Below are 22579 nucleotides of genomic sequence, written 5' to 3' on the forward strand. Positions count from 1 at the left end.
CTCTTTCGAACCCAGACTGAACAAAAACAATTTTATTTAGCAGTAAATTGATTTCATTGAGTTTGTCAAAGAAGCAGGGTGATAGAAATTAATATTTTTTCCTGGATTTATCTTTCACTGCAAAGTGAAACCACTTCTCGCTGAAACATCTGTTTATTAAAGAAAGACTTGTATTTCTACAGCGAATTTCACAGCCTCAGGACGCCCCAAAGCGCTTTACAGCCAATGAAGTACTTTTGGAGTGTGGTCACTGTTGTAATGTGGGAAACACGCCAGCCGATTATGCGACAATGTGATAACAACCAGATAATCTGTTGTAGTGATAGTTGAGGGATAAATATTGGCCCAAGGACACCGTGGATAACTCCCCTGCTCCTCTTCGAAATAGTACCATGGGATCATTTACATCCACCTGAGAGCAGACAGTGTCTCGGTTTAACGTCTCATCCAAAAGACGGCCCCTCCGACCGTGCGGCCCTCCCTCAGTTCTGCCCCTCCGACCGTGCGGCCCTCCCTCAGTACTGCTCCTCCGACAGTGCGGCGCTCCCTCAGTACTGCTCCTCCGACAGTGCGGCCCTCCCTCAGTACTGCCCCTCCGACAGTGCGGCCCTCCCTCAGTACTGCCCCTCTGACAGTGCAGCCCTCCCTCAGTACTGCCCCTCCGACCGTGCGGCCCTCCCTCAGTACTGCCCCTCCGACCGTGCGGCCCTCCCTCAGTACTGCCCCTCCGACCGTGCGGCCCTCCCTCAGTACTGCCCCTCCGACCGTGCGGCCCTCCCTCAGTACTGCCCCTCTGACAGTGCAGCCCTCCCTCAGTACTGCCCCTCCGACCGTGCGGCCCTCCCTCAGTACTGCTCCTCCGACAGTGCAGCGCTCCCTCAGTACTGCCCCTTTGACAGTGCAGCCCTCCCTCAGTACTGCCCCTCCGACCGTGCGGCCTTCCCTCAGTACTGCCCCTCCGACAGTGCAGCGCTCCCTCAGTACTGCCCCTCTGACAGTGCAGCACTCCCTCAGTACTGCCCCTCTGACAGTGCGGCACTCCCTCAGTACTGCCCCTCCGACTGTGCGGCCCTCCCTCAGTACTGCACTGGGAGTGTCAGCCTGGAGTATGAGCTCAATTCTCTGCTGTGGGCCATGAACCCGCAACCTTCTGACTCAGACGAGAGTATTGCCCACTGAGCCACCGCTGATCGCTGCAATGCACCGATGCGTTTGTCTGGAATGTTCTATAATGCGGTTGCTTAATGTCCCTCCTCACATCCTGCTTTTATGTCTAACTTGCAGTGTCACCCGAGCGGCTGCCTTATCGACCTGTGTTTGCAAATGGGAATCATAATGGTGCTGAAGCAGACCTGGAATAACTTCATGGAGCTTGGCTACCCGTAAGTAGATGCGATTATTGCCCCGTCAGTGATTTGAGCACAAGCCGATTGTGTTTCTGCATTCGTGTCAGCCTGCTAAACTTGCTGACTGTGGTTAACGTGCTTCCCATTCACTATAACACGGTAGAATATCCTCTATGCCCCCGCTCAGGATGCAGCTTACGCGAGATGCCCTCTAGCTGCCCGGATGCACCCCTGGACACAGACCCTCTCCTTGGCCAAGCCCTGGGCTGGAGAGCAGGCAGTAACCAGTGTAGCAGCAGGCCCAAGAGGCCTAACCTGGTACCCTTGGCATTAGGACCTCCTGATTGTTGCTGGAGAGCAGCAGATGTTGGCCCCTTGTGGCCTTGGGATCCACCCGGAAAGACATGGGAGGATGAACTTTGCCTCTTCTTCGATCTTCTGCCCCGACCCCCCCAATCGACAGAGGAACATGGGAATGTAGAAACATAGGGACAGGAAGAGGCCATTCAGCCCCCTCAAGCCTGTTCCGCCATTCAATGAGATGACTGATCTGTGACCTAACTCCATCTACCCGCCTTTGCCCCATATCCCTTAATACCTTTGATTAACAAAAATCTATCCATCTCAGATTTAAAATTAACAATTGACCCAACATCAATTGCCGTTTGCAGTAGAGAGTTCCAAAATTCTACCACCCTGTGTGTGTGTAGAAGTGTTTCCTAATTTCACTCCTGTAAGGTCTGGCTCTAATTTTTAGACTATACCCTGCTAGTCCTCGACTCCCCGACCAGTGGAAATAGTTTTTCTCTATCTACCTTATCTGTTCCCCTTAATATCTTGAATGTTTTGATGAAATCACCCCTTAACCACCTAAGTCCTAGGGAATACCAGAGGGGAATTCCGGAGTGTCTTGGTGCAAGCCTTACTGCCCACAGACTCCGCTCTGTTGGGCACCAGACACTTGGCACATCCCTTCCTGCCTGGTTTCCATAGTAACACTGGGCCTGTGCCTATTCCAAGAGCAGGCCCACTGACGGAACTTGGGTTGGGGGAGCAGAGGTGGGGAATCCTGGGGAGATCTGACTTGAGTGGTCTTCAACCATTTTTCTTCTTCACTGCATTTGCGAACTGTCACCAGGTGTAATAAAAATAAATAAATAGATAGAGGCTGAAAGCTGCTGAATGACTTTCATAGGATGCACAGATTGGCATGTGGTTAATGCAAAACAAACCTTAAGTGTCAATAAAGCAGATTGCTCTCGTTGAAGAGGTAACTAATCAGCCCTGCTCAGATAATCTGGTCATGCCACAAGTGTTTTTGCACAGACTAGCTTGTCTTCTCTTCACATGTCACATTTATATTCTAATGTGTTGTATATATTTGACTTTCACGTTGGTCCTTTGGGTTTTCACTGATGCGGATGAATGAAGGAGTACGGAGTGACGCGTGAGGTACATTTTCCAAGACTCTAGCCCCAGAAGGGAGCCTTCCTCGGAGGCCAGTGAGGTTTGGTTTGGCGTGCTCCTGGTTTTCCAGACATTGGAATTGATAAATTGGGAGTTCCCTGAATTGGGTGCGAAGATCTCCATGCTGGACTCTCTCTCCTGGGTGATTCACTGGGGCATTAGGTTTTGGGAAATGTACTCCGCCGAGACACCGGAAGTGCCCTGGAATAGGTGGAAGGCTCCTGGGCTCTTGCCTGTTCACTCACCATCTTCAACACTATGAACCATGTCATCAATGATGTAAGTGGGAGGTTCGGGTAGTGAGGTAGGCGGGGGCGGAGCGGACCTGAAATATGGGGGCAATGTTCCCTTTCTCTCTCTCTGGCTCCTTTCCCCGTGAGTGATGACGGAGGAGCTGGGGGGACTAAGCAGATGCTGAATGTCAGCTTCCTACAGACAGTAATTAGCTCCCTAGGCTGAAAGGGAAAAGATAAAACGGGCTTTGCGACGGTGGGGTGGAACTGGTGGGACATCATACATTCACTAATGGCAAGAAAGGGGAAATGCAACAATAACTTGACATAGTAAAACGATCCAAGGAGCGTAATCAGACAAAATTCACCGAGTCCCACAAGGAGAAATTAGGAGGAGAGAGAGAGAGGCGGAGAGGTTTAGGGAGGGAGTTCCAGAGCTTGGGGCCCAGGCAACAGAAGGCACGGCCACCAATGGTTGAGACTTTCTCGTCAGTAGAATTATAGAAATACAGCGCACGAGACCACTCAGCTCATCGACACCTGTGCTGGTGCAAGCTCTCCAACTGGGACTGTCTATTCTAATCCCAACTCCCTTCCCTTTCCTCAGTCTATGCTCCCTTGCTCCCGAGTCGCCAACCAATGGAAACCAGTTTTCACTAAATCTCTTTTTTTTTTTAAACCTTCTATAATTATGAAAAAGCTCTGCTAGTTCCACGAGAAAATCTTCTTCTGGTCACCTAATCGGGCTCTCTCGCCACTACTCTCCAGTCTCACACAAACTCTCTTCTCTTTCTCTTTTCTGTTGCTGCCAGGTTCCAGAGGGCTGCCAAAAAGATTTTTGGAAAATTATGGTTAGTGCCTCGGCCGTCTTTTCCCCGACCTCCTTCATTAATCTCGCTCTTGATGGGTTGGAATTTTATCACTTCTCGTATGTTGTCAATTTACTGACGCTGACATAGTGGGCGTGATTTTCCTCTGTTGAATGGTTTAGACTGGGATATATTCCATTATTGAATGGTTTTACACTGGGATATATTCCATATTGTTGGGTTTAGACTAGGATATCTTTCATTATTGGTGGGTTAAGAACATAACATGGAGCAGGAGTAGGCCATACGGCCCCTCAAGTCTGCTCCCCAATTTAATACGATCATGGCTGATCTGATCATGGACTTCCCTGTCCATTCCCCATAAACCCCTTAATCCCTTATCGGTTAAGACTGGGATATATTCCATATTGTTGGGTTTACACTGGGATATATTCCTCTATTTGCCAGTTTTAATGGTCTCCTGCTGTGGTATGGAAGCTGTCACACTGTCACTTGGCTCCAGTTAAAGTGAACTACTGCAAGATAACACCTGCAATTACTAATGTGCAAATACTCCCAGTTCAACGTGAGCAAGAGCTCCTCTCTGGGGAGTACATCACTGATCAGAAATTGCAATTTGTGAGCATTGGGTAAAGACTAACTTGTAGATCTTCCTGTCCCTGCCGATCCTCAAAATCCACGTAATAATGAATGAACTTGCATTTATACAGGCGCCCATCACTTCCTCGTGACATCTCATATGCTTCAAAGCCAATCAATGCATTAATTTTGAGGTGCAGTCACTGCTGTTATGTCGGCAAATGTGGCAGACAATTTGAGCACCGCAAAATCCCTCAAACATCAATGAAGGGAAAGTCTAGATATCGCTGCTGGTGAGTTGCCCTGTCTAGGATGGCCTGCGAGAATTGCAAGGATTGTCCTGTTTCCTGCTCCCAGATGAACTCAAATCCAGTTGTCAAGTGCATTAAAATGGTAACCAAGAATGGAAAATCTAGCCCACTGTCTGTTTAATAAAAAAAAAAAAATTCAGCTGTATGTTTATATGTGTTTATCTTCTATAACTGTGTTCATGAAGGATGTAAGCAGGAATTGGGTTTTTGCACTGGGAGGATTTAAGCATTTTAATTAAAATGTTGATGGTTTTGAGAGGGATGTGATGAAATATTGTTTCCCCTGGTTGGTGACTCAATAATGAGGGGGAACAGACTGAGGATCCTTGCTGGAAGAATGGAGGAGATAATTTGAGGGATTTGTTCTCGTACTGAGAGTTATTCGAACATGGGATGGTGTGCTGCAGGGAGCTTATGAAGAAAAGGCTGTCACAGCATTCCAATCCCAATGGGGATCGGGGAACATGTTTGAACAGGAATGGGGGAAAAAGGGTAGGGAAGTGGGATTGGAGTAGGCGGCTCCTGTTGAAGGGCTGTCAGCGGGACAGGCTCCGATTCTTCACCACAGAACGGAGGAACGTGATAAAATGTAATGGGGCTTAAATTCAACTTCAGTGGGGGTGCAAACGCAATCTGCCAAGGCCCTAAAGTCTGCAATTCCCTCCCTAACCCCCTCTCTGCCCCTCTCTCCTCCTTTTTAAGGCCCTCCTTAAAACCTGTCTCTTTGACCAAGGTTTTAACCTGTGGATTTATTTATAGAGAATAGGTGGCACTGTGCTGGACTGAATGGGGGGAGGGGGAGCAGAGCCTTGTAGCGTGAGAAAAGACCACACTCGTGGGATGCTGTAAAATGGCGTGGCATCGTAATGTTTCATTGCACTGTGACGCGTTTCCTTCGCATTCATCGATGGGGCTTGCTTTCCTCTTGTGCGTAGGCTTATTCAGAACTGGTGGACAAGGCAAAAATTAAGACAAGAGCACGGCAACAACGGCAAGCTCATCTTCCCTCAATGGGAAAAGGATTACAACCTGCAGCCCATGAATGCCTACGGCCTTTTCGATGAATACTTGGAGATGAGTAAGCCAGGTTTAAAATGTTTGAAATGTTTTACGGCGCAGTGTTCGAGTGTAATGTTTTGGGGCGCTTTATGACTGCGGTGTTTCTCTTGCTTCCTCCCCAGTTCTTCAGTTTGGTTTCACCACGATATTTGTGGCTGCCTTTCCGTTGGCCCCACTTCTCGCCTTATTGAACAACATCATCGAGATTCGCCTCGACGCCTACAAGTTTGTCACGCAGTGGAGGAGGCCTTTAGCTTCAAGAGCCAAAGATATTGGTGAGGATTGGGCGAATGTGGACTAACTTTATTCTCCCAAGCTGAATAATGGAACTCGTATAAAAACAGAAAATACCGAAATCACTCAGCGAGACATAGAAACATAGAAAATAGGTGCAGGAGTAGGGCCAAAGCTATTTTCTATGTTTTGAGCCTGCACCACCATTCAATAAGATCATGGCTGATCATGCAACTTCAGTACCCCATTCCTGCTTTCTCTCCGTACCCCTTGATCCCTTTAGCCGTGAGGGCCACATCTAACCCCCTTTTGAATATATCTAATGAACTGGCCTCAACAACTTTCTGTGGTAGAGAATTCCACAGGTTCACAATTCTCTGAGTGAAGAAGTTTCTCCTCAACTCGGTCCTAATCCTTAGACTGTGGCCCCTGGTTCTGGACTTCCCCAACATCGGGAACATTCTTCCTGCGTCTAACCTGGCCAGTCCCGTCAGAATTTTATATGTTTCTATGAGATCCCCTCTCATTCATCTAAATTCCAGTGACTATAAGCTTAGTCGATCCAGTCTTTCTTCATATGTCAGTCCTGCCATCCCAGGAATCAATCTGGTGAACCTTCACTGCACTCCCTCAATAGCAAGAATGTCCTTCCTCAGATTAGGAGACCAAAACTGTACACAATATTCAAGTTGCGACCTCACCAAGGCCCTGTACAACTGCAGTAAGACCTCCCTGCTCCTATACTCAAATCCCCTCGCTATGAAGGCCAGCATGCCATTTGCTGCCTTCACCGCCTGCTGTCAACTTTCAATGACTGATGTACCATGACACCCAAGTTTCATTGCACCTTCCCTTTTCCTAATCTGTCACCATTCAGATAATCTGCCTTCCTGTTTTTGCCACCAAAGTGGATAACCTCACATTTATCCACATTATACTGCATCTGCCATGCATTTGCCCACTCACCTAACCTGTCCAAGTCACCCTGCAGCCTCTTAGCATCCTCCTCACAGCTCACACCGCCACCCAACTTAGTGTCATCTGCAAACTTGGAGATATTACATTCAATTCTTTTGTCTAAATCATTAATGTATATTGTAAATAGCCTGGATCCCAGCACTGAACTTTGAGGTACCCCACTAATCACTGCCTGCCATTCTGAAAAGGACCCGTTTATTCCGACTCTTTGCTTCCTGTCTGCCAACCAGTTCACTATCCCAATATCAAGTGCTTTAATTTTGCACACTAATCTCTTGTGTGGAACCTTGTCAAAAGCCTTTTGAAAGTCCAAATACACCACATCCACTGGTTCTCCCTTGTCCACTCTACTAGTTACATCCTCAAAAAATTCTAGATTATTTGTCAAGCATGATTTCCCTTTCATAATTTCATGCTGACTTGGACCAATCCTGTCACTGCTTTCCAAATGCGCTGCTATTACATATTTAATAATTGATTCCAACATTTTCCCCACTACTGATGTCAGGCTAACCGGTCTATATAATTCCCTGTTTTCTCTCTCTCTCTCCTTTTTTAAAAAGTGGTGTTACATTAGCTACCCTCCAATCTATAGGAACTGATCCAGAGTCTATAGAATGTTGGAAAATGACCAGGAATGCATCCACTATTTCTAGGGCCACTTCCTTAAGTACTCTAGGATGCAGACTATCAGGCCCTGGGGATTTATTGGCTTTCAATCCAATCAATTTCCCTAACACAATTTCCTGACTAATAAGGATTTCCTTCAGTTCCTCCTTCTCGCTAGACCTTCGGTCCCCTAGTATTTCCGGAACGTTATTTGTGTCTTCCTTAATGAAGACAGAACCAAAGTATTTGTTCAATTGGTCTGCCATTTCTTTGTTCCCCATTATAAATTCACCTGAATCTGACTGCAAGGGACCTACATTTGTCTTCACTAATCTTTTTCTCTTCACACATCTATAGAAGCTTTTGCAGTCAGTTTTTATGTTCCTTGCAAGATTCCTCTCGTACTCTATTTCCCCCCCTCTTAATTAAACCCTTTGTCCTCCTCTGCTGAATTCTAAATTTCTCCCAGTCCTCAGGTTTGCTGCTTTTTCTGGCCAATTTATATGCCTCTTCCTTGGATTTAACACTATCCCTAATTTCCCTTGTTAACTACAGTTGAGCCACCTTCCCCGTTTTACTTTTATGCCAGACAGGGATGTACAATTGCTGAAGTTCATCCATGTGATCTTTAAATGTTTGCCATTGCCTATCCACCGTCAACCCTTTATGTATCATTCGCCAGTTTATCCTAGCCAATTCACGTCTCACACCATCGAAGTTACCTTTCTTTAAGTTTAGGACCCTAGTCTCTGAATTAACTGTGTCACTCTCCATCTTAATGAAAAATTCTACCATATTACGGTCACTCTTCCCCAAGGGGCCTCGCACAACAAGATTGCTAATTAGCCCTTTCACATTATACATCACCCAGTCTAGGATGGCCAGCCCTCTAGTTGGTTCCTCGACATATTGGTCTAGAAAATTATCCCTTATACATTCCAGGAAATCCTTCTCCACTGTATTGCTACCAGTTTGGTTAGATGTAGATTAAAGTCACCCATGATAACTGCTGTACCTGTATTGCACGCATCCCTAATTTCCTGTTTGATGCCATCCCCAACCTCACTACTACTGTTTGGTCTGTACACAACTCCCACTAGCGTTTTCTGCCCTTTGGTGTTCCGCAGCTCTACCCATACAGATTCCACATCATCAAAGCTAATGTCCTTCCTTACTATTGCGGTAATCTCCTCTTTAACCAGCAACGCTACCCCACCTCCTTTTCCTTTCTGTCTATCCTTCCTGAAAATTGAGTACCCCTGGATGTTGAGTTCCCAGCCTTGGTCACCCTGGAGCTATGTCTCCGTAATCCCAATTACATCATATCCGTTAACAGCTATCTGTGCAGTTAATTCATCCACCTTATTACAAATGCTCCTCACATTGAGTCACAGAGCCTTCAGGCAGCATCGGTAAAGAGAGAAACAGAGTTAACATTTCAGGTCGGCGACCCTTGGTCAGAACTGGAAAAGTTAGAAATGTTACAGGTTTTTAAGCAAATGCAGAGGCAGGGAAAGGGGGTGGGGGGGAGGAGGAGAGAACAATGGGGAGGTCTGTGATAGGGTGGAAGGCAGGAGAGATTAAGAGAAAAAAGGGATGATGTTGCGAGGCAAAAGGAGATGGTAATGGGACAAGTTAAGAAACAAAAGATGAGTCTAGATAGGCTGTAAATCATCAACAGCTGCCGTGGGAAAGAGAAGAAAAAGAGATGTTATGGTCTGAAATTGTTGAACTTGATGAGCCCAGAAGGCTGTAAAGTGCCTAAGCGAAAGATGGGGGGCTGTTCCTTGAGCTTCATTGATGCAATATAAGAGGCCGAGGACTGAGATTAGAGTGGGAGTGGAGCGGAGAGTTAAAGGAACTCGTACGTAGACAATAACTAACTTGCTCTGGACTGAATTTTGTTTTGTCTTTTCACCTTAATAACATAATACATGGGGTTGACCTTGGAACACAGGAACAGGAGGAGGCCATTCAGCCCCTCGAGCCTGTTACACAGGAACAGGAGGAGGCCATTCAGCCCCTCGAGCCTGTTACACAGGAACAAGAGGAGGCCATTCAGCCTGAGCTTGTTACATAGGAACAGGAGGAGGCCATTCAGCCCCTCGAGCCTGTTACACAGGAACAAGAGGAGGCCATTCAGCCTGAGCTTGTTACATAGGAACAGGAGGAGGCCATTCAGCCCCTCGAGCCTGTTACACAGGAACAAGAGGAGGCCATTCAGCCTGAGCTTGTTACATAGGAACAGGGGTAGGCCATTCAGCCCGAACCTATTACCTAGGAACAGGAGGAGGCCATTCAGCCCCTCGAGCCTGTTACACAGAAACAGGAGGAGGCCATTCAGCCCCTCGAGCCTGTTACACAGAAACAGGGGGAGGCCATTCAGCCCCTCGAGCCTGTTACACAGAAACAGGAGGAGGCCATTCAGCCCCTCGAGCCTGTTACACAGGAACAGGAGGAGGCCATTCAGCCCCTCGAGCCTGTTACACAGGAACAAGAGGAGGCCATTCAGCCTGAGCTTGTTACATAGGAACAGGGGTAGGCCATTCAGCCCGAACCTATTACCTAGGAACAGGAGGAGGCCATTCAGCCCCTCGAGCCTGTTACACAGAAACAGGAGGAGGCCATTCAGCCCCTCGAGCCTGTTACACAGAAACAGGGGGAGGCCATTCAGCCCCTCGAGCCTGTTACACAGAAACAGGATGAGGCCATTCAGCCCCTCGAGCCTGTTACACAGGAACAGGAGGAGGCCATTCAGCCCCTCGAGCCTGTTCCATAGGAACAGGAGGAGGCTATTTGGCCGAGTCTATTACATAGGAACAGGGGTAGGCCATTCAGCCCTTCGGCCTGTTCCACCCTTCAATTAGATCACGGCTGATCTATTGGAAGACATGTAGAACAAGATGTCTCTTCCACAAACGGCAATTGATGCTAGACCAATTGTTCATTTTAAATTGGAGATTGATAGATTTTTGTTAACCAAAGCTATTAAGGGACAGGAACCAAAGGATTTGGGTTGCAAATCAGCCACGATCTCACTGAATGGTGGAACGGACTCGAGGGGCTGAATGGCCTCCTTCTGTTCCGATATTCCTACTTGCTTAATGCCTGGTCCCCAACCATTCTATTCTGCTCCTCCAAATTTCCAGCCCAATTGAACAGGCATGTTTTATATTTGCTGAATGAGTAATTCATGGAACGTGTGTTCACAATCCCCAAGGGTAGTTTGAGAATTTGAATTCAGTTTAAAACAAAATCTGATGTTTGAAAAGGTGGTCTCAGTAAAAGTGACCATGAAGCTGTCTGATTGCCGTAAAAACCCAACTGATTCACTGATGCCCTTCGAGGAAGTTAACCTGCCGTCCTTAACCCATCTGGGCCTTTATGTGACTCCAGTCCAACACCAACATGGCTGGCTCTTTACTGCCCTCTGCAGGTGTGTGGCAAACGATTCCATTGCCCCAAACCACTACAAGGAATACCACATGGACTGCAGCAGTTTAAGGCGGCCCACTGCCTTCTCGTAGCAAGTAGAGATGGTCAATAAATGTCAGCCTTACCAACAATATCCATATCTGGAGGGAGAATACAGAAAATCTTACTGTGGCCTACATGTGACTCCAGTTCCATCCCTGTTTATAGGCGGGAACGGAGTAGAGCTATCCCATTGTTCCGTTTGCCACCATTGTGATTGGGGTCTTGGAATGGGAGCCATCACCGCCTAGCGAGGTGGCCGATCCAATTATCAAGCGTCAATGGGCAGAACGCTCGCTGCCCATTGGGCGTTGAGTGGCCTGACCGCCAGTCCTTAAAGGGGCCGCTCCAAACTCTTGTCAGCTATGGCTCAGTGAGCAGCACACTTGCCTCTGAGTCAGGGCCCACTCCAGGGACTTGACGACAAAAATCTAGGTCGGCACTCCAGTGTAGTACTGAGGGAGCGCTGCACTGTCGGAGGAGCAGTACCGAGGGGGGGCAGTACCGAGGGAGCGCTGCACTGTCGGAGGGGCAGTACCGAGGGAGCGCTGCACTGTCGGAGGGGCAGTACCGAGGGAGCGCTGCACTGTCGGAGGGACAGTACTGAGGGAGCGCTGCACTGTCGGAGGGGCAGTACTGAGGGAGCACTGCACTGTCGGAGGGGCAGTACTGAGGGAGTGCTGCACTGTCGGAGGTGCCGTCTTTCGGATGAGATGCTAACCGAGGACCCGTCTGCCCCCTCGGGTGGACGTAAAAGATCCCGTGGCACTATTTCGAAGAAGAGCAGGGGAGTTCTCCTCCAGTGTCCTGGGGCCAATATTTATCCCTCAATCAACATCACTAAAACAGATTATCTGCTCATGATCACATTGCTGTTTGTGAGCGTTTACTGTGCGCAAGTTGGCTGCCGCATTTCCCACATTACAACAGTGACTACACTTCAAAAGTACTTCATTGGCTGTAAAACACTTTGAGACGTCCAGTGGGCAGGAAGGCTATTGATTGGTGATTTTCGAGGCCTGCACCATCCTCTACAGCCGTCCCCCCCCCCCACCCCCCCCCATTAATCAGAAAATGCAGCACCGCTCTAAGGAATATTCCACACCCTCCCGTTCCCGGCCAATCAGCAAACGCCCTGCCAGCGCCCCGACTCTGCAGGCAGCGCCCCATGACTATTAACCCGAGAGCCCAGCCGTGACTCTCACTGCCATCCTGGGGAGGGTGGTTCCTGTGCGCGCAGCTGGAGTACTGCGTGCACGTCTGGTCACCACATTACAGGAAAGATGTGATTACACTAGAGAGAGTAGAGGAGATTTACGAAGATGTTGCCTGGAGTGGAGAATCTTAGTGATGAGGAAAGATTGAATAGGCTGGGGTTGTTTTCTATGGAACAGAGGAGACTGAGGGGAGACCTGATTGAGGTGTATAAAATTGAGGGGCCTGGATAGAGTGGATAGGAAGGACCTGTTTCCCTCAGCAGGGGGCAGAGATTTAAAATAATTGGTAGAAGGTTTAGAGGAAAGATTTCTTCACCCAGAGGGTGGTGGGGGGTCTGGAACTCGCTGCCTGAAAGGTAGTGGCAGAAACCCTCACCACCTTTAAAAAATACTTGAAGTGCTGTAACCTACAGGGCTACGGATCGAGAGCTGGAAAGTGGGATTAGGCTGGATAGCTCTTTGTCGGCCGGCGCGGACACAATGGGCCGAAATGGCCTCCTTCCGTGCTGTAAATTTCTATGATTCTATCCTAATCACGCTCTCCCGTCGCCAACCTACTGATGCACGGCCCATTAATCAGTCTGAGCAGTGTGTGGTGGACTCCGAACTCTGAGGGCAATTAGTGATTGGTCATAAATATCCGCTGGGTGGTGTTGCCCACATCGCAAGAACAAATCGAAAGGCGGGGGGAGGGGAGAATAAAAATAGTTGATCCAGTTTTATTGACAAAAGTACCAGATAACAAAGCTTTATTTATTAGGGATCTGGTACGGAATTCTGGAAGGCATCGGGATCCTGTCGGTCATCACCAACGCGTTTGTCATCGCAGTGACCTCGGACTTCATTCCCCGTCTGGTGTACGCCTATAAATATGGGCCTTGTGCCGGCCAAGGAAAGGCAGGAGAGAAGTAAGTTGGTCTTTCCACGTTGCTGAACCTTGAGCCGTGTCAAGGGGTGGGAATAATTCCGGGCCCACTGGCAGCGCATGGCCTGACAGAACAGGCCCGGGGCCTTACGGGCAATGGGAGGCGGGTTCCATGCCACTGGCAGGGTGCTCTGCAGGCACGCCAAGTGTGGCAATGGGTCTGCAGGCACGCCAAGTGTGGCAATGGGTCTGCAGGCACTCCAAGTATGGCAATGGGTCTGCAGGCACTCCAAGTGTGGCAATGGGTCTGCAGGCACTCCAAGTGTGGGGACACCATCACACGGCGTGCCAGCAGGCCTTCGATGGGATCGATAAATCGGCAAAATTAAAAAGTAAAGGATGAACCAATACCCAAAGAGAATGGGGTCAATTTTTAACCGAGTCCGCCAGCCGGGATACTGAAGGGATGGTGGAGATTGCTGGTTTGTGTCCCCGCCCGATTTGACCCTCTATTGAAGTCGGCGGTAGAGTGATATTGGGCGGGGCGTAAAACGGCCATTCCTCCCGATCCCGTGGGATTCCCGCCCAGATAGTTGGGTTAAAATCGCCCACCCACGAGATCGGGGCAAGTTGGGCATGATATGTTGTCCGGGATGTGAATTAACCAGTTGTCTGTTGTACCTTCCCAGGTGTATGATTGGTTACGTGAACGCCAGTCTCTCCGTGTTCCTCGTGGCTGATTTTGAACACCGTTCGGAACCGTATTCAAATGGGAGCGAGTCCGTTGAGTATTGCAGGTAGGGGCTTGGGCCACACTCAACTGGCCCCAAATCACATTTTCTTTATATAACAATATAAGAAATAAGAGCAGGAGTCGGCCATTTGATATCATGGCTGATCTAATCTTGGTCTCAGCTCTACTTCCCCGCCCGCTCCCCACAACCCTTCGCTCCCCTATCTGTTGTGTCCTTACACACTGCAGCAAATCAACACGAGGCACATACTGGAGACAAGGTCACTCTGTGACCTGAACGTTTATTCGCAGGACCAAGAAGTGATGACCCTGCGTGGGACCTCCCTTTATATACCTGGATGACCAGGTGAGGAGCGTCTCCCACAAGTTCACCCCCTGTGGTCAAGGTGTGCATTTCTCAGGTGTATACAGTGTTGTTACATAAAGGTTACAGTTATGAGGTTACAAACATGACATCACCTCCCCCCAACGTCTTTGGGTCAAAGATTGAGTCTTTCAGGTGGTCGACGCTCTCGTGGAGCGCCACAGTTGGGGCTCCGGTTGTTGAGCCTTGGTATGCGTTTCTGTCACCTGTGGTGATTCTGGCTTGTCCGGGCTGGCCGCAGGGACTGTGCATGCTGCTGAATGTTCTTGTTGCTCGTTCACTGGCAGTGGTGTGGGCAACATCTCATGATTTTCCTCAGTGTCCATGCTGACCCTTTTTTTTTTTTTACTTGGTCCAGATGTTTGCGGTATTTCTGTCCATTGTTGAGTCTGACCACTATGACCCTATTCCCCTCTTTACCAATTGCAGTACCCTCGAGCCACTTGGGCCCCACAGTGTGATTGAGAACAAATTTCAGGGTCATCGATTTCTATCCATCTTTCCTTTGAGTTACGGTCGTGGCACTCATTTTGGGACTGGCGCTTGCCCTCAACAATGTCTGACAGGACTGGATGGATGAGGGACAGCCGAGTTTTTAGTGTACATTTCATGAGTAGTTCTGCTGGCGGGACCCCCGTGAGCGAGTGCGGTCGGGACCTGTAGGCCAGCAGGAGGCGCGATAGGCGGCATTGAAGGGAGGGTCCTTGAATCCGGAGCATGCCTTGTTTTATGATTTGGACCGCACGTTCCGCCTGGCCATTGGAAGCCGGCTTGAACGGCGCTGTCCTGACATGTTTAATACCATTACCCGACATGAACTCCCGGAATTCATAGCTAGTGAAATACGGGCCGTTGTCGCTAACCAGGATGTCCGGCAAGCCATGGGTCGCAAAGACCGTATGCAGACTCTCCACTGTGGTGGATGTCGTGCACAAATTCACTATGATGCACTCGATCCATTTCGAGTACGCATCAACAACAATGAGGAACATTTTTCCCATGAACGGGCCCGTGTAGTCTACGTGAATACGTGACCAGGGCCACGGGCTGAGTGGGGCCTCCCTGGGGGCATTGCCCAGCTGGGCACACGTTGTGCACCTGCGAACAGTGTGTTCCAGGTCTATCTCAATTCCCGGCCACCATACATGTGACCGGGCAATGGCCTTCATCAGCACAATGCCTGGGTGCTCGCTGTGGAGTTCCCTGATGAATGCTTCCCTACCCCTCTGGGGCATGACTATGACTACCCGGCTGCCCCATAGTAGGCAGTCGGCTTGGATGGAGAGCTCATCCATCCGACTGTGAAACGGTCTGACCTCTTCAGGGCATGCTCCGTGTGCGGGTACCCAATCCCCAGTCAGGACACATTTCTCAATCAGAGATAGGAGGGGATCTCTGTTTGTCCAGGTTTTGATCTGGTGAGCTGTGATGGGGGAGCCTGCGCTGTCAAAGGCATCGACCGCCATGACCATCTCCGCGCTTTGCTCCGCTGCCTCCTCAGTGGTGGCCAGTGGAAGCCTGCTGAGCGTGTCAGCGCAATTTTCGGTGCCTGGCCGGTGCCGTATGGTGTAGTCATACGCAGCTAGCGTGAGAGCCCATCGCTGTATGCGAGCTGACACATTGGCATTGACAGCTTTGCTGTGGGACAACAGGGATGTTAACGGCTTATGGTCCGTTTCTAACTCGAACCTTCTGCCAAAAAGGTACTGGTGCATATTTTTCACCCCGTAGACACATGCGAGTGCTTCCTTTTCAACCATCCCATATCCCCGTTCTGCCTGGGAGAGCGACCTGGAAGCATAAGCCACAGGTTGGAGTTGGCCCTCATCATTACTCTGCTGCAACACGCACCCAACCCCATAGGATGATTTATCGCATGTCAAAAACAATTTCTTACAGGGTCAATAATTTAAAACAAAGCAGGTTCCGCGCCCGATTGAAAGCCCGTTCCTGACAGTCCCCCCAAAGCCAATCGCAACCCTTACGCAGGAGCACGTGTAGCGGCTTCAACAATGTGCTTAAGTTCGGTAGAAAGTTCCCGAAATAGTTCAGTAGTCCCAGAAATGAACGCAACTCTGATGTGTTGCCGGGCCTGGGCGCACGACGAATTGCTTGTGTTTTGGATTCGGTGGGCCGGATCCCGTCTGCGGCAATCCTCCTGCCCAAAAACTCGACTTCTAGGGCCAAAAACACACACTTGGACTTCTTTAGTCGCAGGCCTACCCGGTCCAGTCGGCGTAGCACCTCCTCCAGGTTGTGGAGGTGTTCCTCGGTGTCTCGACCCATGATAAGGATGTCGTCCTGAAATACAATTGTTCCAGGGATGGATTTGAGCAGGCTTTCCATGTTCCTTTGAAAGATAGCGGCTGCTGAACGAATGCCAAACAGACACCTGTTGTAGACAAACAGCCCCGTGTGCGTGGTGATGGTGGTCAGTAGCTTGGATTCTTCGGCCAGTTCCTGGGTCATGTAGGCCGAGGTGAGGTCCAACTTGGTGAACAGCTTGCCGCCTGCCAGCGTGGCAAAAAGATCCTCCGCTCTCGGAAGCGGGTATTGGTCCTGAAGGGACACTCGGTTGATGGTGGCCTTGTAGTCGCCACAGATCTTGACCGAGCCATCCGTTTTTAGAACAGGGACGATGCCCAGTCGCTGAATTCAACGGGCGAGATTATGCCCTCTCTTAGCAACCTGTCCAACTCACTCTCAATTTTCTCCCGCATCACATAAGGCACAGCTCTGGCTTTGTGGTGCACTGGTGTGGTGTCCAGGATGATGTGTATCCTTACTTTGGTGCCTTTGAAAGTCCCGACGCCAGGTTGAAATAATGACTCAACTTTAGTAGGACCTGTGAGCATGAACTTCGCTCCATAGATGAAATGGCGTGCACATCCCCCCATTTCCAATTCATCTCGGCTAGCCAGCTCCTCCCCAAAAGCGCGGGACCATTTCCTGGGACAATCCAGAGTGGCAGCTGGTTCTGAAATCCATTATGTGACACCACCAACATTGCATTGCCTAGCACTGGGATGATCTCTTTGGTGTACGTCCGTAATTGCGTGTCAATGCGTTCTAGTTTGGGTCTGCTAGCTCTGAGTGGCCACAGTTTCTCGAATTGTTGGACACTCATAAGTGACTGGCTGGCTTCTGTGTCCAGCTCCATGCGTTTAACAGTACTCTCATCATCATGGGTGGCGTCTTTGTGTATGAGCTGTGGATGTTTGCCACCTGGACCCGCTGAACTTCAGCGTCCATTACTGTGTCCCAGGCATACCCCTGCCTTGCAGACCCCTCTTGTGGGTCATCCACTTCGTAAACCAGCCTCGCTGCGGGCTTCCTCGCTAAATGTCCACTCAAGTTACAATTTCTGCAGATGAATTGTTGAAACCGGCAGGTCTTTGCAGCATGTCTGCCCCCACACCTCCAGTATGAGCTGAGATTGTTGTGAACAAAAGAGCTGTTACCAGGCATTCCTCTCTGATTGATTGTCTCTTTAATTACTTGAGCACTCTGTTAGTGGGTGTCAATGGCCCCATCCCGGGACGTACTGTCCCTTGTGATGGTGTAAATGTCCGTTCGACTTGCCATTGTCTCTGTTGAGGACCCACCCTAGAGTCTGTTGCTGCCTGGTTGGTGTTGAATTGCCCTTGCCTGCCTGCGGGGTTCTGAGTCACGTTTACCATGTTAACTCCCTGCTCCATCGCCACGTTGGAAGCAGAGTTGCGCGCGTATATTATCTTGGTTTCCTCCTCCCCCGCCATGAAGGTTTGACCCATCAACGCCGGCGCTTCCAAGGTCAAGTCCTTGGTCTCAACTAGCTTCCTAAAAATCCCGACATGAGCAATGCCCTCAATGAAGAAATTCCGTAACATCTCCCCCCTGCAGGCGTCAGTGAACTTAGAGGCTGGCCAAGCGCCGAAGGTCCGCAACAAAGTCCGGTATGCTCTGCCCTTCCTGACGGTGCGTATAGAATCAGTGTCGGGCCATGTGTATACTACTCGCCGGTTTGAGGTGCTCACCGATCAGTTTGCTGAGCTCCTCGAAGGTCTTGTCCACCGACTTCTCGGGTGTGAGCAGGTCTTTCATCAGCGCGTACGTCTTAGGTCCACAGCTGGTCAGTAGATGTGCCCTTCGCTTGTCAGCCGCTGCATCTCCCAGCCAGTCCTTCGTGACAAAGCTCTGCTGGAGCCTCTCAATGAAATTGCCCCAGTCCTCACCAACACAGTCCCGTTCCTCCGTGCTACCGGTGGCCATTCTCGTGCGTCGTTGATTCCCGTTTCTCGTCGGCAAATGTTGTGTCCTTCCACACTACAGCAAATCAACACGAGGCACGTACTGGAGACAAGGTCATTCTGTGACCTGTACCTTTATTCACAGGACCAAGAAGTGATGACCCTTTATATACCTGGATGACCAGGTGAGGAGTGTCTCCCACAAGTTCACCCCCTGTGGTCAAGGTGTGCATTTCTCAGGTGTATACAGTGTTGTTACATAAAGATTACAGTTATGTGAGGTTACAAACATGACCCTATCGTTCAAAGATCTGTCTGATTCTGGTCCAAATGCCCTTTAACCTTTGTCAGAGAACAATCCTGTGCAGGTGAGAGCGCTCAAAATCCAAGTAAGCTTGATTTTAACAGCATGTTAGCGAGGACAACTCCAGAGGTATTATGTGCGAGAGGTTGTCTCGAAATGCTTTACATTCAGAGGGAGCAGGTGGAAATAGTCTCGGCATCGAGCAGGAGAAACAAAGTGACTGAGCGGTTTGGGTTGGGCTAGCGATGGAACAGAAGAAAGAAAGACTTGCATTTATATAGCGCCTTTTACAACCTCAGGTCATTCCAAAGCGCTTTACAGCTAATGAAGTACTTTTGAAGTGTAGTCACTGTTGTAATGTGGGACAGCCAATTTGCGCACAGCCAGCTCCCACAAACAGCAATGTGATAATGACCAGATAATCAGTTTTTGTGATGTTGATTGAGAGATAAATATTGACCCCAGGACACTGGGGATAACTCCCCTGCTATTCTTTAAAATAGCGCCGTGGGATCTTTTACATCCATCTGAGGGCAGACAGGGTCTCAGTTTAACGTCTCATCCGAAAGATGGCACCTCCGACAGTGCAGTGCTCCCTTAGCACTGCACTGGGAGTGTCTGCCTAGATTTTTGTGCTCCAGTCTCTGAAGTGGGACTTGAACTCGCAACCTTCTGACTTGGTTGAAGAGAGGGGGTTTTTGAAAGCAGGGAGCGAGGAGGTGGGGAGGGGGGGGGGGCAGCAGGCAGAGGGTGAGATTGTGGTGGCTCAAGTGTTAACTGGTGGTGGAGAGGAGGAAGTTAGGAGCAAGAGGTGGCCCAGGGTTAGACGAGTAAGGGCTGTGTGAGGGGAGAGATCAAGTCGGTAAGATGCAGTGTAGGGGAGGAGGAAGTGAGTGTGAGAAGTGAATTGCCTGGCGCATAGGGACGATGGGAGACTTGGTGAGGCAGCAAGTTCCATTTTGCTTGAATGGTTGTAACCTGTGGAGGGTTTAGCGTGAAGGCTGACTGTGCAATCCTCGGCGATATCACACCTCAATATCCTCAGAGTGGGGCAATTCGCTCTCCGCAGCCTGCACCACGGAAGTGTCCATTTGCATTCAGCCATGGCTCAATGGGTAATGCTCTCCCCTCGGAGTCCGAAGGTTGTGGGTTTAAGCCAATGTTCCCTCGGCCGCACATCGCTCTGCAGCACCCGCGCAGCCCGCTCACTGGCTTCTAAATAGGAAAAACCGTGCGCGCACAGTATACTGAATAAACCGTGCACCCAAATAAACATTAACGGCAACATTTGTTCAAGTCCCACTCCAGAGACTTGAGCACATAATCAAGATTGTTGGAGGGGCAGTGCTGAGGGAGCGCTGCACTGTCGGAGGGGCAGTACAGGGGCAATGCTGCACTGTCGGAGGGGCAGTGCTGAGGGAGCGCTGCTCTGTCGGAGGGGCAGTACTGAGGGAGCGCTGCTCTGTCGGAGGGGCAGTACAGGGGCAATGCTGCACTGTCGGAGGGGCAGTGCTGAGGGAGCGCTGCTCTGTCGGAGGGGCAGTACTGAGGGAGCGCTGCTCTGTCGGAGGGGCAGTACAGGGGCAATGCTGCACTGTCGGAGGGGCAGTGCACGGGCAGTACTGAGGGAGCGCTGCACTGTTGGCGGGGCAGTACTGAGGGAGTACTGCACTGTCGGAGGTGCTGTCTTTTTGATGAGATGTTAAACCAAGGTACCTTCTGCCCTCTGGGTGGACATAAAAGATCCCATGGCACTAATGTGAAGAAGAGCAGGGGAGTTATCCCCGGTGATCTGGCCAATATTTATCCCTCAACCGACAGTTTTTAAAAAAACAGTTTATCTGGTCATCATCACATCGCTGTTTGCGGGAGCTTGCTGGGCGCAAATTGGCTGCCGCGTTTCTCTACTTTCCAACAGTGATGACATTTCAAAAAGTACTTCCTTGGCTGTAGAGTGCTTTGGGACATTGTATGGTCTGATGGCACCTCTGACAGTGCAGCACACCCTCGCTGGGAGTGTCGGCCTGGATTGTGGGCTCCAGTCTATGGAGTCTTGAACCCACGACCTGCGGACTGCGAGCCGAGTGTGCTGCCCTCTGAGCCACAGCAGACACCGATTATGTGCAGCACCTGTACTGTAAGATAATCCAAAGAGATTCAGTGCGTCAATTTAAAATGTGTTTTTGTCGGAATTGACCGAAATTAAATTTTCTTTTTTTTTTTTAAACCATTTGATAGATATCGTGACTATAGGGAGCCTCCTCATTCTAAAGAACCCTACGCCTACACGCTACAGTTCTGGCATGTGTTAGCAGCTCGCCTGGCTTTTATCATCGTATTCGAGGTAAGCAGCCTCTTTCATTTGTCGTTTGTGAGTCTAAACAAGACCATGTTTAAATCCCAACAGAAAGAAAAGCTGAACTGCTGGGAACACTCAGCAGGTCAGACAGTGTCTGTGGAGAGGGAAACAGAGTTAACGGCCCAGAAATCGGGGCCTCCCCGCGTCCTTACGGAGTGTGTACGGACCCGGGAAGGCATCGGAAAAGCCGGTTTTCGGCGCGCAGTGCGCATGCGCTGAAAACCGGCGCTTCCGATCTGTCAAGTTTCTGGCTTGACAAATCTGCCCCAGATCGGTAACGAGGGCAATCCCACGGCAGAGTTTGGGCTATTTGCCCGTCTCTGGCCCAGCGAATGTCCTTAAAACTCTTGCGCCTGATAAAAGCAGGTGCATAGCCAACTTTGATCAGCGTAAGAGTTTAAAAACCTATCAAAAACATATTAAAATAAAATTTAAAAATACGTATTTGTTAAAAAACCCTGTCCATTCAGGTAATTTTATTTTAAACCATAATTAAAACTTTTTTTAAAAATCGGCAAATTTTTTTTTCAAAAACATTTCTATAACTTTAATTTCTATAGTGTATTGAGATTTTTAAAAATGCTTTATGTAGTATTTGGGGGTGTTTCTCATTCATAGTAATAGGAGTGTCGGACTTACGCAACTCCTATTACTATGACTGAGAATATACTACACCTGATTGGCTGCCTAGAGCCATGTGACTCCAGCTCCAGGCCTGCGCACGTCCTGACTTGCACGTGCTGCGACACGCAGTTAGGAGAGGCCTCCGGACCGGGATCTCGCGTGGGCGCAGCAGCTTCAGGTGGGTGCGCTTCTTTTTTTTTTTTAGAATCCAGTTGAATGCCTGCGGGAAGGAGAAACCGGGATTTCTGGGCCAACGTTTCAGGTCTGTGACCCTTCGCTGGTAGAGAGTTTCCTGGCTGAGCGTAAATCGAATGACGTGCAGAAATCTCCGCTGGTCTCTACACGGATCCTGCATCAAAATTACCCATCGATCTCATGAGCACCAGGCAGGACTCAAAAACCGGCATAAATCAGCAGCAACAATTCAAGCCCCATGAAAGTCCTTGCTTCGCACACCATCTGTACCTCCTGTGTACGGCTGGATCCTACAAATCCCCTGGGAGGACAGACGCACCAACATCAGCGTCCTCGTCCAGGCCAACATCCCCAGCATTGAACCACTGTGACCACACTTGATCAGCTCCGCTGGGCAAGGCCACATTGTTCGCATGCCAGACACGAGACTCCCAAAGCAAGCGCTCTACTCTGAACTCCTTCACGGTAAACAAGCCAAAGGTGGGCAGAGGAAACGCTACAAGGACACCCTCAAAGCCTTCCTGATCAAGTCCCCACCGACACCTGGG

At 49.6% G+C, this 22579-nt stretch overlaps 1 protein-coding gene across 1 annotated transcript in view; it reads left to right on the forward strand.

Annotated features, from left to right (window-relative positions):
* The window catches only part of LOC139281351 (anoctamin-4-like), a 297350-nt gene that overhangs the window by 265258 nt on the left and 9513 nt on the right, over window positions 1-22579 (forward strand). The window contains exons 19-25 of the mRNA XM_070901506.1: window positions 1285-1382; window positions 3859-3897; window positions 5702-5844; window positions 5948-6100; window positions 13098-13245; window positions 13892-13999; window positions 21092-21197. Of these exons, the coding sequence (XP_070757607.1) occupies window positions 1285-1382; window positions 3859-3897; window positions 5702-5844; window positions 5948-6100; window positions 13098-13245; window positions 13892-13999; window positions 21092-21197 (795 nt within the window). The remainder of the gene's footprint in view (window positions 1-1284; window positions 1383-3858; window positions 3898-5701; window positions 5845-5947; window positions 6101-13097; window positions 13246-13891; window positions 14000-21091; window positions 21198-22579) is intronic.

The sequence above is a fragment of the Pristiophorus japonicus genome, chromosome 15, assembly GCF_044704955.1.
Source record: "Pristiophorus japonicus isolate sPriJap1 chromosome 15, sPriJap1.hap1, whole genome shotgun sequence".
In the NCBI taxonomy this organism is placed as follows: domain Eukaryota; kingdom Metazoa; phylum Chordata; class Chondrichthyes; family Pristiophoridae; genus Pristiophorus; species Pristiophorus japonicus.